Source organism: Protopterus annectens, chromosome 15.part0, assembly GCF_019279795.1.
Source record: "Protopterus annectens isolate FY-2018-M chromosome 15.part0, PAN1.0, whole genome shotgun sequence".
Lineage (NCBI taxonomy): Eukaryota > Metazoa > Chordata > Ceratodontiformes > Protopteridae > Protopterus > Protopterus annectens.
Window position 1 is genome coordinate 166,763,617 of NC_056749.1, and position 16,855 is coordinate 166,780,471.

At 40.0% G+C, this 16,855-nt stretch overlaps 1 protein-coding gene across 3 annotated transcripts in view; it reads right to left on the reverse strand.

Annotated features, from left to right (window-relative positions):
• The window catches only part of LOC122790080 (ETS-related transcription factor Elf-1-like), an 875,567-nt gene that overhangs the window by 25,826 nt on the left and 832,886 nt on the right, over window positions 1-16,855 (reverse strand). For all 3 annotated transcript variants that reach the window (XM_044057642.1, XM_044057643.1, XM_044057641.1), the window contains exon 8: window positions 2,500-2,871. In XM_044057642.1, coding sequence (XP_043913577.1) covers window positions 2,500-2,871 — 372 coding nt within the window. The remainder of the gene's footprint in view (window positions 1-2,499; window positions 2,872-16,855) is intronic.

The following is a 16,855-nucleotide window of genomic DNA, read 5'->3' on the forward strand; positions in this document are numbered from 1 at the left end:
AGTATTATAATCTCCACTTTGAACAGATAGAATTGGTTTAAAATGACCAATTTCATGTTTATGCATAACCTCAGACCTAACCTCAACAATCAAAGAGTCAGGATAACCTCTGTTAGTAAACATGGAGGACAAGTTGTTACATTCATCAATAAAATCACCTATATCAGTTGTCATCCTAGCTGCTCTTACCATCTGCCCTTTAACTATTGCTTTTTTCTGATGGTAAGGATGACAACTGCTAAAGTGCAAAAAAGCATTTGAATATGTCGGTTTCCTATATATGACACTTTTATATCTACAGTTGGAAATATCTTTCTGTAGCATAATGTCAAGAAAATTAATCTTAGAATATTGAATATCATATGTAAATTCAAGAAATTCTGTTAACTCGGAAATTCTAGAAATAAATGTAGTGACAGCTTCCTTTGAACCTTTCCATAATATGAATATGTCGTCCTGGTATCTAGTATACCAGGTGACGTTGGTTTCAAATAATGGTTCTTTAAAAAGTAATGAATTTTCCCAGTGTGCCATTATGCAATTCGCAAAGGCACCGCCACATGGTGAACCCATGGCGACACTTGAGGTTTGCAAGTAAATGTTACCATCAAACACTAGAAAATTATAAGTCAATACTAGTTCTAGTAAAGTTTCGACAAGATAAATGATGTCATCGCTAACTTTCCTAATGAACAAGAATTCCCTAATCCATTCTAATCCTAATTTTTGTGGTATGACCATATACAGGTCTCTTACATCAATTGTAAGAAAAAAATAATTAGGATTGTAGGGAATGCTGTTAATGTTATGTAGGAAACTCCATGAATCCTTACAGATCTGTGGTTCATGTCCAATGAAAGTTTAAGAACACTATCTATGTATTTAGCACACGCATGAGTAATTGACCCCCTCCCGTCCACAACTGATCTGAACGGAGGGTCATCCACAGATTTATGAATTTTTGGTGTGCCAAAAAGTGCTGGTAATTTAGGGGCAGAAATGTTCAAGTATCTATATAGGTCAATATCTATAAACCTTTCTAAAAAGAGGTCTTCCAAAACACCCCTAATCTTATAATATGCAATACTGACCTCGTTGATACTTGACAGCCTATAAAACTCAGTATTAAGTTGTTCCATCATTTTCGTCACATATACATGTTGGTCCATAAAGGCCAATCCCCCACCCTTATCAGGTTTCATAACCCTGATATTGCATTCACCCAACACTTTAATAAAATCTCGTTGATCTTTACTAATATTAAGGTTATTATGTTTTTGTTTGGATTTGTTATTATCCAATGCTCTGAAATCCATCTCACAAGGTTTTTCAAAGCACCGTAAGCAATCATGTAAGGGTGGATTAAATAGGCTAGTTAATCTAAAGGAACTAGTAAGAGTTGATCCTTCCCCTAGAAGTGCTTTCAAATTCAACTTACGTACATATAACTTTAAGTCAACTATAGTTTTAACACAATCAAAGTGTGTATCAGGCACAAAGGAGAGACCTTTCAACAAAAAGTCAACTAGTTCTTGATCAATATTAAAACAAGTGTAGTTAGTTGGTTTTCCGAAAGCGCTTACAATAAATTTGGTCAAGTAGTTAAAGTAGTTTTTGGTGTTTGCTCCTTCGCTTTTTGTGTTTTCAACAGTTCGTGCTAATCTTGTGTATTCAATTATTAACTTTGTCTGACATCGGTCTGAGGCAAGAAAAGTTTCCCCAATGGGGTACTTAGCTTTCAGGAAGACTTCGGCTGAAATACTTTCGTAAATCTCAGGAGCTGGCCGACCGGCACTTGTGAACTGCTTCTGCTTCGGGCACTGCGCGGCAAGAAAGACTGAAGAAAATGGCGTCGGCTGCCTCTTTTATACCCCTGCCGCACTGACGTGAGGGAGGAAGCGACGACAACCGACGCCGGACCTAGACTTTGGAATTCGGCCGACCGAGGACCCGCCTGACGGCAGGATAACACATCTGTTATGACTGCAGCTGTATGCATGATGAACATCTTTTAGAAAACCATCCTGTTATGCTACCAGCTTTTGTTACTGGAAACAAATACAGCACCTCATCCTTTCTCAATATACAGGCTGCACAAATACTTATCCAGTGCAAGGTGTGATGTATAACAAAATAAATTCTCAGTTGTGTATGCCTGCTGCTGTATATAGTTGTCAGTTTAAACCTTGAAAAAGAAACCATATTCCTGAAATTGCCAACATGTAGTGCAGTATTGCCGCTTCTAGAACAACAAAAACAGCTTCTAAGGAAAAACACCACTTTTCATACAGTTATTCTACTACAGAACTTTTGCAGCACTAAAACTTATTCTAGTGAAATTCAGTGAATTAGTCTAACCAGTTCATAAATGAGACCCTTTTGTACCACTCACAGAATGTGATAAGTAAATTTTGCTTTGAAGACAGAGATACTTATGCAGACTTTTTGATATCCCTTAATCACTGCATCAAACTCAACAAGAAGAGAAAAGAGCTGTACCCGTACTGCGTTGATCCCACATGAGTTGCAGGTGCTTCTTGTTTGGGTTGCAGAACATGAACAGTGTTGATCAGTTGCTCGCGTTGCTTTCCATTCACTTCCTGAGATGTCTGGACCAACATGTGGCTTGGTTCTTGCTTTAGGGCTGACAGGAAGATTCTCTCTTGGGTGGAGGCTACTTTGTGGCCACTGGAGCGGGAAACGGTACGTGTTGAACCTCTGGTCGAATGTGATGAGGTGAAGGAAGTACTTGTTTGATTGGTGTCAGGAGAATCATCATCGATAATAACCAGATCTTTTGGCATCTCTTTGAACTGATACACTAACCTCTGACCTTCCACTTTTGCCAAGATACCACGCTGATAATAGTACCTGTAATACCATACAAACAAGTAAAATAGTTGCATTTTTTTCACTCTCCACACAATGTGTAAATACACTTAGTTCTATAAAGAAATACATTGGGGCATATCACTAGTTAGATTTGCAGAAAGTCTTGCCTCTTATATTGCTGAGGGAGAAATACAAATATATTGTATGTCACAGAAGAACACTAAAGTCACAGCAGTGTGTGTGTGTGTGTGTGTGTGTGTGTGTGTGTAGGAGATATTTTATTTATTTATTTATTTTATTTTACATTTGTTGACCGGGCTAGTCCAGCTGGATCAATGTCCATTTTCAGTGGAGGCCCGGGGAGAAAAGCTCCACAGATTAAAGCATGGTTATAGAAATACATGTAAAATAAACACTTATGATACAGGCAATGAGCAAAAATACAAAGATATTAGTTCAGGTCAGGTAATGCAAATCTAACAAAAAACAAATAATACCAACTATGTAATACCAATTATGTAATACCAATTATGTAATTAAAACAAAAAATTTTTTTTTTTTTTGACAACAGTAGTAACAATAGAATCATAAAGTTATTTGTGATTAGAGAGAAAGATTGCAGTGTTGAATAAATACATAAGATAGTAGAAAGATGAAAGTAGGTTAGTCAGGATTGGTACAAGAGCAGAGCCAGAAATTGTTCAGATGTGAAAGAAGTTGTTTCTTAAAGAGAGGAAAAGTGGCTAGAGAGGAGATATGTAAGGGAAGGTTATTCCATATTCTGCCAACTGAGTTGGAGAAAAGGCAGTTCCCTGCAGAGTTTGTAATTCTAGTAGTGTTAACTTGTAGCTTTTGGGAGGAGCGTAGTTGTTTCAAGTTATTATAGGGAGTCAAGAGGTTGCTAAGAGCTGGTGTTTTTGAGGGTTGATATAAAATTTTATGTGCTATTAAGAGTTGTTGATAGATAATCTTGTTAGGAAGTTCCAGCCAATGTAGTTGTTTTAGGTTTAGGCAGTGGTGAGTTCTATATTGAGATGCAGTGGCAAATCGAGCTATGTTGTGGTAAGATGTAGTCAGTTTCCTAAGGTTACCTTTAGAGAGATTAGTGTAGATAGAGGAAGCATACAGAAGGGTAGAGATAAGATGTGATTGTGCTAAGGTAGTCCGTGCCTCGGTGTAAGGAAGGGTTTGATTCTGTACAGTGAACCAATCTTTTTATTAACTGCTTTTATTGTGTTATTAATGTGATGATCATAGCTAAGATTGTTATCAATAGTAACACCAAGCAGTTTTGTAGTAGAGTCGGGGAAATGTGGGAATTATCACTTGCAGTGATAGTAAAGTTTAGTTGAGTAGATTTGTGTGTAGGTGAAAAAAGTAATAGTTTAGTTTTCTTGGGGTTGAGGAGAAGGCATCTTTTTGAGAACCATTGTTCAACGGTTGAAAAGGTTGCTTGTATAAGGGACTGGAGTTCTGTTTGAGAGGAAGCTGTACAAATTATGGTGGAATCATCTGCATATTGTATACAGGTAGTGTTTTGGATAGATGATTGGAGATCATTAATAAAGATAGAGAATAAAAGTGGACCTAGTATAGATCCTTGTGGTACTCCTAAAGAGATAGGTAGTAGAGTAGATAGAGAATTTTTCCAGAGTACTGCTTGTTGTCGGTTTTCAAGATAGGATGAAAGCCAGGTTAAGGAAGAGTAATCCAAGGCAAGGGATTTAAGTATGTGTAGAAGAAGTGTATGATTTACCATATCGAAGGCTTTTGACAGGTCTAGGAAAAGAGAAGAGGTTAGTTTGTTGCTGTTACGGTTACAGTTGATAGTGTTGGTGAAAGAAAGTAGTGCAGTGGTAGTACTATGTGAAGGCCTGAATCCATGTTGAGTGTCAGCTAGTTGGTTGTTAAGGAGGAGATGGTTAAGTAGTTGTTTGTGTATACATTTTTCCATAATTTTAGCTAGAGGAGATAATAGTGCGATAGGGCGAAAGGTCAGTAGATTTACCTCCTTTGTGTAAGGGTATGATGTATGATATTTTCCAGATTGCTGGGAAAGTACTTTCTTTTATGGATCTGTTTATAAGGATAGAGACAGGGTAGGCGATAGCTTTAGCTGCTACTTGCAGGAATTCAGCAGGAAGCTTATCTGCTGAGGGGGTAGTGGGTTTAAGTTTGTGTAAAAGAGATTGTATATAGGAGGTGGGTATGGGTTGTAGTTGAAGGGGAGGAAGAGAGTCATTGAAGCTACTTAAGAGCAGTTGAGAAGTATCAGGAGATAGGTAGTTAGCTAGACTTTGTATGGAAGTAGTAAAGAAAGTATTGAAGTTATTGGCTATTAAAGAGGGATCTTCGGGGTCTGAGTCCTGTGGGTTGGGTGTAAGTAATTTGCCTGGGGTAATTAGATTGTTAATAGTAGACCAGAATTTTTTTGGTTCTTTTTTGGTGGATTGCTGCAGTTCAAAGTAAAAATTCTTTTTATCTGATAGGATGGCTTTTTTGGTACTGTTTCTGAGCTCTCTAAAGGTTTGATGATCTGTTGGGTTTCTAGAGGAACGCCATTTATTCCAAGATTTATTTCTGAGTATAATTTTATGCTTAGTATTAGAGGTTAGCCAGGGTGCTGTCTTAGTCTTTGTTCTAATAGTGCGACTTGGGGCATGTTGATTTAGGATTGCAAGGAATGCTGAATTGAAGTGTTCAACAGCCTTGTTGAGTTTGAGGTTTTTTAGAGGGGTCCAGTTGTATTGTGAAAGTTCTGTTTGAAACTGTTCAGGAATAAATTGTTTTTTGGAGTATAGTGTTCTGTGAGTGGTAGGAAAGTTTAGGTTAGTTTTAGCTCTAATGACGTAGGTGAGGGAGTGATCGCTAATGTCATCTGGAAGGATGCCAGTTTGGTAGGTTTGCAGGGGGGAGTTAGTAAGGATCCAGTCTAAGGTGGTTTCTTTTTTGCTTTTTTTATTGATTCTGGTAGGACTATTAATGAGTTGTTTAAAACCATAAAGGTTTATGTGGGAAGTAGGGTTAGAATTGCTACATGATTTCCAATCAATGTTAAAGTCCCCAAGAAATAGTGTTTCTTGAGGAAGTTTATTAGAGAGTTGTTCTAGAATGTGTTCTAAGGTAGGGATGTTATTTCCTGGGGGGAGATATGCACAAATGACGTTTATTGCTTTAGTAGTGTTGATTTGTATTTTGGAGCAAATTATTTCAGCATTGTTGTTTTGGGAGAGGGTAAGGTCAAGAAGAGTAAGCTTTAGGTTAGTTTTATACCAGGTTAGTTTCCAGCCATTGAGTTTGGATATTTTTGTTCACAGTTCCATACTGTTTGGTTAGCTAAAAATAAATGAAAACAGAGAGTTTCTCCAGACAACATGTGATTTTTTTAATAAAATCATGACTATGTTAAGTGAACATCTGAGCACTCTAGAACATTTGTATACATAATGTTCATGCAGCTGCAGTACAGAACAGAGCAGACCCTGAATGTGACTTTGGAAGCCACTGCACAAGTAAAATGTGTACAACCAGGGTTGGGAGGGTGGCCTAATGGTTAAGTTGTTTACCTTATAGACACAAGGTGCAGGGTTTGATTCTCACATGGACTAATTGGCTAGGCTTAAAATGGCCCACAAGGGCAGTTAGCCTAGTAGTAACCTATGAAGTATGTATGTGACTATGAAGTAGAGAACTGTACAAGTTATGAGAAGGATTATTTTTTGAATAAGAATTGTATTGCTGGATCAAACTTCCTAAATTAAATGTTAAATTAGGCCCATGAATCAGGGGTAGGACAGCTGGGTCTTCGTTGTCAAAGAAGGTTTAATATTCTACATTCCTAACAAAATTATTGTAGATAATAACTTTTTTATATAAAATAAGCTAGCCAGCCACTTTTTTAAATATGGAGAAGTGGGTTACTATAAAGTAAACAGTAAAAAAATGTACGTATTCTTAATGAGTAACTAGAGCATACACGTGACAACAGCTTAAAGGACTGTATTAGATAAAACGGAGAATATCACTTTTAAAAGTATGTCAGAATGACTATTAAAGGATTATACATGGTAGAATAAAAGGATAGCAAAACACCACCAGGTAATTTAGAAAAAAAGAGAAAATTGATACAAGTGGGATGCACATTTACTGGCTTTTAGACAAGGTGAGGTTAATTACCAGGAAAAGATGATGAAGCAGAAACAGCTAACACAAATGAAATGCTGCCATAAAATACGGTAGTGAGCAAAAAGGAAAATTACAAAAGCAAAGTAAAAATATTTAAAGATCATTTAACTTAGTGCTAATGATATGAAATCTTTTGGAAGATGGTGGGTAAATTTAGAGGGGCCTATATTAGCAGATTGAAAGCACAGGTCAGTGAACACCTGTTTGCCAACCAATAAACAGCAAAGTGTCATTTCTGTGAACAGCCACTACAGTGAATTTTTTCCTGGGATGGGTCGCTTGACCATCTTTGTGGATTTGCCTTTTTCCCCACTGTAGTGGGATCTCGGAGTTGGTACATTTAGTTACGGGGTGTGCTTTCGATGTGCTAATATAGACATAACTTAGAGTGGCCTAAGTCAGAAAAAAGTGGAATTGTGTGCAAACAAAACACTAGGTTTATCACTGATGGTGTGGACAAAGTCACTTGGAAATGTTTTGGGAAACTAATTTTATTAAAGAATATAACATTAGAAACATGTACATAGTTCAAGCAACAAAGGTATTATGGTAGCTATGACCAAACATAAAGAAATCTTGTGGAAAAAATACCTTATTATAGCCTAATAAATATAATCTTACAGTTTGTGAGGCACCACAATTACTCTCCAAATTCAAGAAGAAAAATGTTCTTAAGCATTTTACTGATGTAAAAAATGTTTTTCAAAGTTTAAGAGGGAATGGGCACTTACTGGCTACAAAGCTTCAGTCTTGCTCTTAACTAGAGAATAAACAGCAGCTGCAACAAAACATAAGTGGGAACTTCAAAACAGCTTTAAAAGCTGTAATGCACTTCTCAAAGTCATACACACTTTTTTTTCTGTGGCACCCTGAACTATATATCACTTTAAAAGCTGTTATGTGATCAGATACAACTCAGTTTTGGCTGTTGTCCATAATGCAGTGTGAGCATGTTAGCAGTTTTCAAAGCTATAAAACTTCATGCTTTAGAGTCCCCCTCCCACCACTTCCACACACACACTTTTTCTGACTTGTACATTGGAATAACTCTGCTCTTTAGGTGAATTTCTGTACATACATTTCTCAAACATCAAACAACTTGGTTATGATCACAGAACCCCGACATAACCTTTTACATTATACCCTAGGGAATCTAAAGTCGATGTAATGCATAAGGAAGTTATATTGTGGGTTGAAGATTTTAATAATAACTTTTGCATAGTTAAAAAAGAAAGGGTAGAACTCCTTAAGATATTGATATAGGGATGGAAAACTAATTACAGCAAGCAGCAAGTTAAGCAGTTTGACTAATGAACAAACACAAGAGACAAATTTGAGAAATTACACCTTTGAAAATCATGGATAAATGCTTAAACATTGGATTTTCAGAGCACAGGGTACTACTGGTAAATTTAAGCAGGAAAGAGGAAGACTATAAAGTAGGAAAGATGACTCGTACAACGAATTGGCAAAAAATTATCAAGGAGGAGTTAAAAGTATCATCCTACACTATGAATAAATTGTGTGGAGTTCAGTATGTTTTACAATACTTAGTAAAATAGCATATAGCCCTAAAGGTGAAAATATATGAAGAATACAAACTGAGTCAAAATATAGGTTCACCGGAGGTTATTAGTCTAGCAGTTGACAAGCCTAGCCATGTTAACCCCATGTATCCCTATTTAGGTTCATATATTGGTACTAGGCTATCGGCCCTAGGGCCTATACAAGCCTACCCATAACAATTCCCTGGATATTTCTTCCCACAATATTTACTTCTCTGAACCCCTTTCTAGCAGGGCGACTGACATGATCCCCGGGGTGAATTTTCTATCTCCCATCCAATCATCACGGTTCCTTTTGAAGAGGGCCAATGAGGCGCTCTGCTTGACATGTATTGGCAGTCTACTCCAGAGTATGGGGAGTCTATGGGTCAGGAACCCATCCCTCCAGCATGTTTTGTTCATTGTGATGACAAGGTTTAGATCCCTGGAGCGTGTGGCTCTGAGGGATTGGGATTTCTTTAAGTGGAGCATGCCCAGCAGTTCAGTGTTTGACATGACCTTGTATGTTAAGCAGAGATCGCCTCTGAGTAGACTATATGCCACAGAGTATAGCTGGAGTTTTTTTAGACGGTCAGCAGATGGCATCTGCTTTAGGCCTGTGATTCTTTCAGTGAGGTATTTCTGTGGCCTTTCCAGCTGTTGCAGATGTCTTGTGAGGTACATACCAAACAGGGCATTATACTCTATAATGGGTCTAATGAGGGATGTGTACAGTGGGACAATGACCTCCTTTTTTCTGGATGAAAAGCCCTTAGTGATGAGGTGTGCCACATAGAAGGATTTCCTGACTGTTGTGGCGATGTGGTTATCGAAAGTGAGACCATTGTCCACCTGTGTCCCTGCCTCTCATCACATTTTCGATGTTTAGTGTACTGCCACCTATGTGGTAGTTCATGGGTACATGTTTTTTTCCAAAAGGGATAACTATACATTTCTTGGCATTAAGCTTGAGACCATGGCTCTGGCACCAGGCATCTGTTTCTGTAAGGCCCTTTTGTACAATATCCACATAATTTGGGGATTCAATAATGGCTCCCAGTTTGCAGTCATCTGCAAACTTTGTTAGCCTGAGTCCCTTAGTGTTGGCCTGTACTTCAGAGAAGTAGATGCCAAACAAGAGTAGTCCCAGGACTGAACCCTGAGGTACTCCACTTGTCTGGAGCTGGATTTGGAGTTGGCTACTTTTACAGTGTGGGTTCTGTCAGTAATCGAATGATGTAGGGATTTATGCTTAGGTTAGTAAGTTTATCTATGATTCCAGAGTGGGGGAATGGTGCTGAAGGCCTTGATGTAGTCCAGATAGGCTGTGTGGACCGCCTTACCCTCTTCCACAGCTCTGGAGACTGATTCAAAGAAGTCAATCAGATTCAGGAGACAAGATCGGCCCTTCACAAACCCAAACTGGGTGGGGTCCAGTGTTTGAAGGTTGCCAATGTCTTTGTTTATAAGGTCCATGATAATGTGTTCCATGTCCTTGCAGATCAGGCTTGTCAGACTGATGGGACGGTAGTTCCCGGGATCGAAGGCGGATCCTCCCTTGTGGAGTGGGCATGAAGCCCGAGGTGAGGCTATGATTAAACATGACACTTAGGTGAGGTGCCAGTTCATTTTGTAGTTCATGTAGTACACAGCCTGGGATGTCATCTTGTCCCATGGATGCTGTATTCTTAGCTTTGGAGAGTGTGGTTTCTACCTGTGTGGCCGTGATTACCGGAATTTGACAATCTTTTGGTATTGAGATGGGCCCTTTAGGGGGTGAGAGGGGGGTGGGGTTGGCACTAAATCGATCTGTCAGGATATTGGCAATATCCTTGGGATAAGTATATTTAATGCCATTCTGTTGTAGCTCAGAGCAGATCTGAGCATTGCCATTTAGATTCTTGACATAACTATAGAATGCCTTGTGGTTGTCTTTGCAATCTTTGGCAATTTTACTTTCGTAACTAGCGTTTGAGGATTTTATGAGGGATCTCAGCTTCTTATTGAGGCTGGTGAGGGAGTTTTTTGCATCCTGGGATTTTCCTCTTTTCTGCAACAGTTTCTTCCTTCTGTTGTACAGTTTGTTTATAGCAGAGGACCACCAGACTGGCTTCCCTTTTTTGGAGAAGAGCATCTTGGTTCTATTTGGGATGGCACGATTCATGCACGAGTGGATGTGCTCGTACAGTGCCTTAGTGTAGGATTCTGCAGTCGAACTTTCAGATCCCATCTGCATGGGTGTCGTGAAGTTTGTCACTTCTGACTTCAGTAGCATGAAGTTGGCTTTGGAGAAGTTTTTTAAGGAGGTTTCCTTACTGGGGGGTGGGATGTGGATGTCAAGGGTGATTTGCTTATGGTCAGACCTGACCAATGAGGGGGTGACCACTGGTGTGGAGCATCTATCTCCCATGTTGGTAATGACCAGGTCTAGGATATTGGAGCCCCTGGTGGGACAATGGATTAGTTGATCCAGGGCGTTGGAATTTATGAATTCCAAGAACCGTTGGGAAAAGGAGCTGGTACCCGAGTAGTTTTCCCAGTTAATGGCAGGGTAGTTGAAATCACCCAGTATTCGGGTGTTTGGTTGTATCTTAATATTTTCCTGTATGTTTAGAAAGGTGTAGTGAGAATCTTTGGGCATGGTGGGGGATCTGTAGCAAGTTACAATTTGGATTGCAGTCTTACCTAGTGTTAGTTGCACCTGGAGAATTTCAGATGCATTGTGTTGGGCAACTAGCCTGGAGGTGTGAATATCCTTGGTTCTTTCTGGGTAGTTCGCAGAACAAATTTATGACCAGAGCAGCTCTGTGATCAACACTAGCTACCCCTGTCCATGAGGGGAATGTATACCACCCCAGGGGTAAATTTCCAGTCTCCCATCCAATTATCTAGGTTACGTTTGAATAGGGTCAGTGAGGAGCTCTGTTTTACATGAATAGGAAGTCTTTTCCGGAGAAGCGGCAGTATCTGGGAGACACGGTTGTCTCTCCAGCATGTTCTGTTAATGTCATAAGTTAGGTTGAGATCCCTAGAGTGACTCTTGTGTGGATGTGCAGCATTTTCATCAGGGCAGGGTTCGAGATTGCCCTATAGGCCAGTCAGCAGCCTATAATATACAGAGTAAAGTGGCCTGTCCATGAAGGCCAGAGATTGGAGTTCCTGTATTTTCTTAGTGAGAAAACTCTGAGGTCTCTCCAACTGCTGCAGGTGTCTGGTGAGGTACATGCAAAAGGGTGCATTATACTCTAGTAATGGTCTGTTGAGGGTCGAGTACATTGGAGTTGTAACATCCCTTGGCCTAGATGCTGTGTCCTTGCTCATGAGGTGCACTACATACAGGGCTCTCCTTACGACTGTGGAAACCTGATGGTCAAACTTCAGATCGACCTGTGTTCCCAAGTCTTGCACTACTGGGTTGAAACTCAGAGGGGTGCTGTCAGTTTTGTAACTTGTAGGGAATTCCATTTTGCCAAAGGGAATATAATGCATTTTTTTTTTTTTTTTTTTTTTTGCATTCAGCGGCTTTGGCACCAATCATTTGTTTGTGTTAGCCCTTCTTGTAATATGTTGAAATCGTTGGGGGGCTCAATGACTGCTCCCAGTTTGCAATCATCTGCAAAGGCCATCTACTTTGGCCGGGACTTCTGAGAAATAGAGGTCAAACAGTAAGGGGCCCAGCACTGTTGACTGGTCTACCACTGGAGGTGGAGTCGTTAATTTTAACAGTGTGCTCTCCCAGTTAGCCAACTGGCTACCAATCTAGTAACATAAGGGTTAATTCCCTAACTGGGAGAGTTTTGCAATTATGCCCGAGTGGAGAATTGTGTCAAAAGCCTTGGCAAGGTCAAGACAGGCATTGTGCACGATCTTACCTTCATCCATGGCTTTGGTGACTTTCTCAAAGAAGTCCACCCAGTTTAATAAGCATAATCTGCCCTTAATGAATCCAAACTGGGTTGGGTCCAGTGTTTGGAGGTTGTCTATGCCCTTGTTGATAAGGTCCACGATAATTCTTTCCATGGCCTTACAGATGAGGCGGGTTAGATTTATTGGTCTGTAGTTCCCAGGGTCAGTTGATGGTCCCCCCATTGTGTGGGGGATTACTGTTGCTGTTGACCATTCTGAGGAACACAGCCATTAAAGAGAATGCCAAGTAAATCTGCTAGGTTTTGTTTTAGATTGTTTAGCAACAACCTGGGATATTATCTGGTCCCACTGAGGCTATGTTTTTGGTCTTGGCGAGTGCAGAGATGAACTGTTATCTAGAGATACTAGGTAGAGGGCTGGTGTCACGTATGTTTTAGGATATGGTGGGTAGGGATAGGGGGTTAAAGTTTGCACTGAATCTGATAGCCAACAGGTTGGAGATATCTTCCGGTGTAGTATGAGTGATCCCATCTACAACCCGTTCAGCACATAGCAGGGCATTCCCTTTTAAACTTTGGACATAGTTAAAAAATGCCGTATGACTATCCTTGGCTAGGGATGCTTTAGAAGACTTTACAAGACTTCTGATTTTCTTGTTTAGGCTTAGGAGGGAGCTCTTCCTCTGCAGAGTGATATCCCTCTTGCTTTTGAACAACAGTTTCTTCCTCTTGTTATATAATCTGTTTATACTTGGTCTACCACAGTGGCTTGTTTTTACGGGAGGAGCTGGTTTTGATCTGGTCAGGTACAGCAGAGTTTTTGCAGATGCTTAAGTGATTGTACAGGGCATTTGTATACACTTCTGCATATAGTGATCACTGATGTCTGCAATTTCAGGTGGCATGAAGCTTTTTATACCATCACTTAAGTAGGCTGAAGTTAGTTTTGGTAAAGTTTTCTATAATTTTTTTTCCAGTGAGGGTGTCTGTTCCAGTAGTTACTTTAAACTAGACTGATATGTGGTGTGACTTAACCAGAGAGGGCATCACGCATGGGAGAGTACAGTGACCCCCCCCCCCCCCCCATGTTGGTGAATACTATGTCCAGAACATTACGGCCCCTAGTGAAGGTGCAGATTTTCTGTTCCAGAGCATTTGTGTTAAAGTCCAGGAACCTCTGGGCGAGTGTGTTTTTGCTTGTCTATGTCCCCAGTCTATGGAAGGATAGCTGAAATCTTCCATGACTAATGTGTTGGGCTGTATCGCAAGGGATTCTGGTAAATCAAGGTAGGCTGTGTGCTTATCCTGGTTTATGGTGGGGGATCTATAGTTGGTAATGATGTGGTATGGTACTTTCCCAGTAGTTAATTGTACATTGGAGTAGTTTAAGAGTCATGCTGTTTGACCAGTCTTGAAATGCATTCATTTTCAGTGAAGATGGATACACTTCCACCTTTGGTTCCTTCACACTCATTTTGAGGTCTGAACATATGGAAGGCATTGTAGTCCTGCATGGCCAGGGTGCTGTCAGTGAACATGAACCATGTCTCACTAACTGCACAAAAGTCAGCATCTTCTAAGGTGAGGAATGCTTCCAGGGAGAGCAGTTTCATGTTTAAACTCCTAGCATTAAGCAACAAGACCCTGAGTTTGTCTCGATTAGACTTTGTTACATTGGAAAATTGGTTTCGACATTGCCTAAAAAAGGCACTATGGGTGAGGCAAGAACCTTTGCAGTATCCAAAAACATAGGGGAGACAGCTGCAGACCATCTCTATCAAAGCAGCAAGGTCTGTCTACCATATCCTCTCAGGGTGACAGATACTGGATCCCCCTGCCATTACCTCTTGGAGCAAGAAATCTGGAAAAAGCCATGTGTTGGGGGAACAAAAGCCCCAAAATAGTAACATTCTTTAAATATTGCTCTTACAAACTTAGAAAGTAGATAGATTAACAGGTTTTGCATTAGCATGAATTTTCTGAACAGTATGGAGTTTCAAACTCAAATGTCTGTCATTGTTTTTTTTACTAAACTCTTCAATGATTTGCTAGAAAACCATAATTTTATAAAAAAATGGACCAAAAATCTGAGAGAAAAAATCTGGACATTCTCCAAAAATCTGTACTGTTGAAAGGTAGCCTGGACTGACACTAGAAACTGAGACAATTGTTGAAGTCCATCACTTCTTGTTTATATTGTGGCATCATCCTGGCTGAGGGGAGGATACTGCTTAGGGCTAGGTACATACCTATCTTGGACACAAAATCAGAGTGCTCCATCATGTCTCTCTTCATATATTCCAGAGAAGTACGCCTCAAGTCATTCACTCCAAAATGGACTACGACAGAGTCATAACGGTACTTGCAAATGAGTGACTTCAGTGCATGTGTGATTTGCTGGATCCTGGCACCTGATGGGCAGCTGACAGTGACCTTCTCCTTGTCCAGTCTGGTGAGGGGAGACTTCTGTGCGTCTCACTATGGAGTCGCCTTAGGAGCTTATTTCTTGAGACACTTGTGTGTGTGTTGATATGTGTAGTGGTTTCTTTTTTATTAGTGATGAGTGTGGGTGGTCTGCGTTTGGGGGGTCTCTGTTCTTTTGGTAGGCTTTTAATTAATGAGTACCTCAGCATATATGGGTTTATGTGTCATGACCTTATTTTGTGTGAGAGGGGTGTGCTAACAACCTGTTTGATGTCTAGTTTGTTTTACGTGAGAAAATTGACTTCAATTCCACAGTGTATTTGCATCTCCCACATAGGGTGTTAGATTGCTTTAGGAATAAATGGTTGTCAGTCCACATGAGGCAATTGCTATATTGTCTCAAGATGCCCATATCAATCAAGCTGGCAGGAGAAATGATGGGAAACTGCCCATCCATCGTGGCAGGATTTTTCTGAATGTGGTATTTGGGAAGGGAAGTGGGCTAGCTGGACTTTGTCCCAAACAGCAAAAATGAAGCAGTAATTCGGTTAGATACAGTTAAAGTGCAGTGCTGGCTTAAATATACTTATTTTTCAGTTTTTCTCAGTGGATGTCTTGGATTTCAGTGCAGTTACACTCCAGACCTCTAGCTAAAGTTTCCAGATCTACTTCATATAATCGAATTACCAAATCGTTGAAGCTGTTAACATCGTCACAAAATCATTGGAAGCTTATACGAGCGAAACTGCAGGTCAAAGCACCTTTTCTACATGTCAGAAAGCACTCTTATAAATGCAGATGCTGCTGCATTCATAAGAACAGATTCTACACTTAAATTGCCAAAAGAAATGTACACAAACTGAACAAAGAAAACAACTGGAATGGAGATAAAGGTACAGTGAGGATCAGGAAATGTACCCCTTTTCCCACTGTAGTACAATCTTGGAGTTGGTATAGTTAATTATCAGGGGGTGTGGGGGTGTGCTGGGATGTTTGCCCCCCTGCAAAATAGTTATCAGTACATTTTTTTTTTTTGGGGGTTGTCAGTTTGTGTAGAATCTGTTATGAATGCAGCACGATCTTTCTGACATGCGCAAAATGTGCTTTGAACTTTCAAGTTTCGATATTATGCAGTTTTGCTCATATAAGCTTCTGATGATTTTGTCTCTACATTAACAGGTTCGATGTTTTGGTAATTCGATTATATGAAGTAAATCCAAAGTTTCCAACCCTTGAGCAGCTCTAGTAAACTGAGCGCAAACCCAGACAAATGTGAGTATTATATACAGGCAAATTTTAAACCGTGTTAACATAACTACCAATGGGAAAGCCCCAAACTGAGCCTTTCTCCAGCAATCCCCAAATCAGACAGGTCCTGAGCTACACACTTCTGCCACAAGTGTGCAGAGAGGCCCTCTTGATGTAAGATGGCTGGTTTAAGAGCACAGTGATATCAAACAGTCTGAATCTAGCCTATGCTATGTAAGGCAAGGAAACACCATTTCTAGACAGGAAGTAGTAAGAGAGAGTTACTTAAAGGTCAAAGTGAGAGTCAAACAGCTGTGAACAGTGGGAGACTATGGAGAGTGTCTCTCATAGAAAATTTTAAATAGGAAAGATCTGCTTATTTGGAAGCACAGGGAACAGAGTTTGCATGATGCACAAACGCAAGGCTTTTATACCAGCAGTAGGAAAGACTTTTCTAAAGCCCAATCAGATAGAAGCACAAAAAGCTATTGACCAGTAGCTCCCACCTTGAATGGGTTGAATTTAGCTCTCTGCTCCCACCAGAGTGGAAAAGAACCCTCCCAATATAAGATAAGCTGGATTTGAACTCACATGCAGTAACAAATGCTTTAGAACAGAAGTAAAAAAATCTGCAATATCCGGAATCCTTGGAAATAAGTTAATTAACCCTGAGAAATGTTTACAACACACCAAAACCTGAAGAATAATTTAGCAGTCTCAGAACAGCTTTCGCAGAATACTGTTAATAGTACAGTA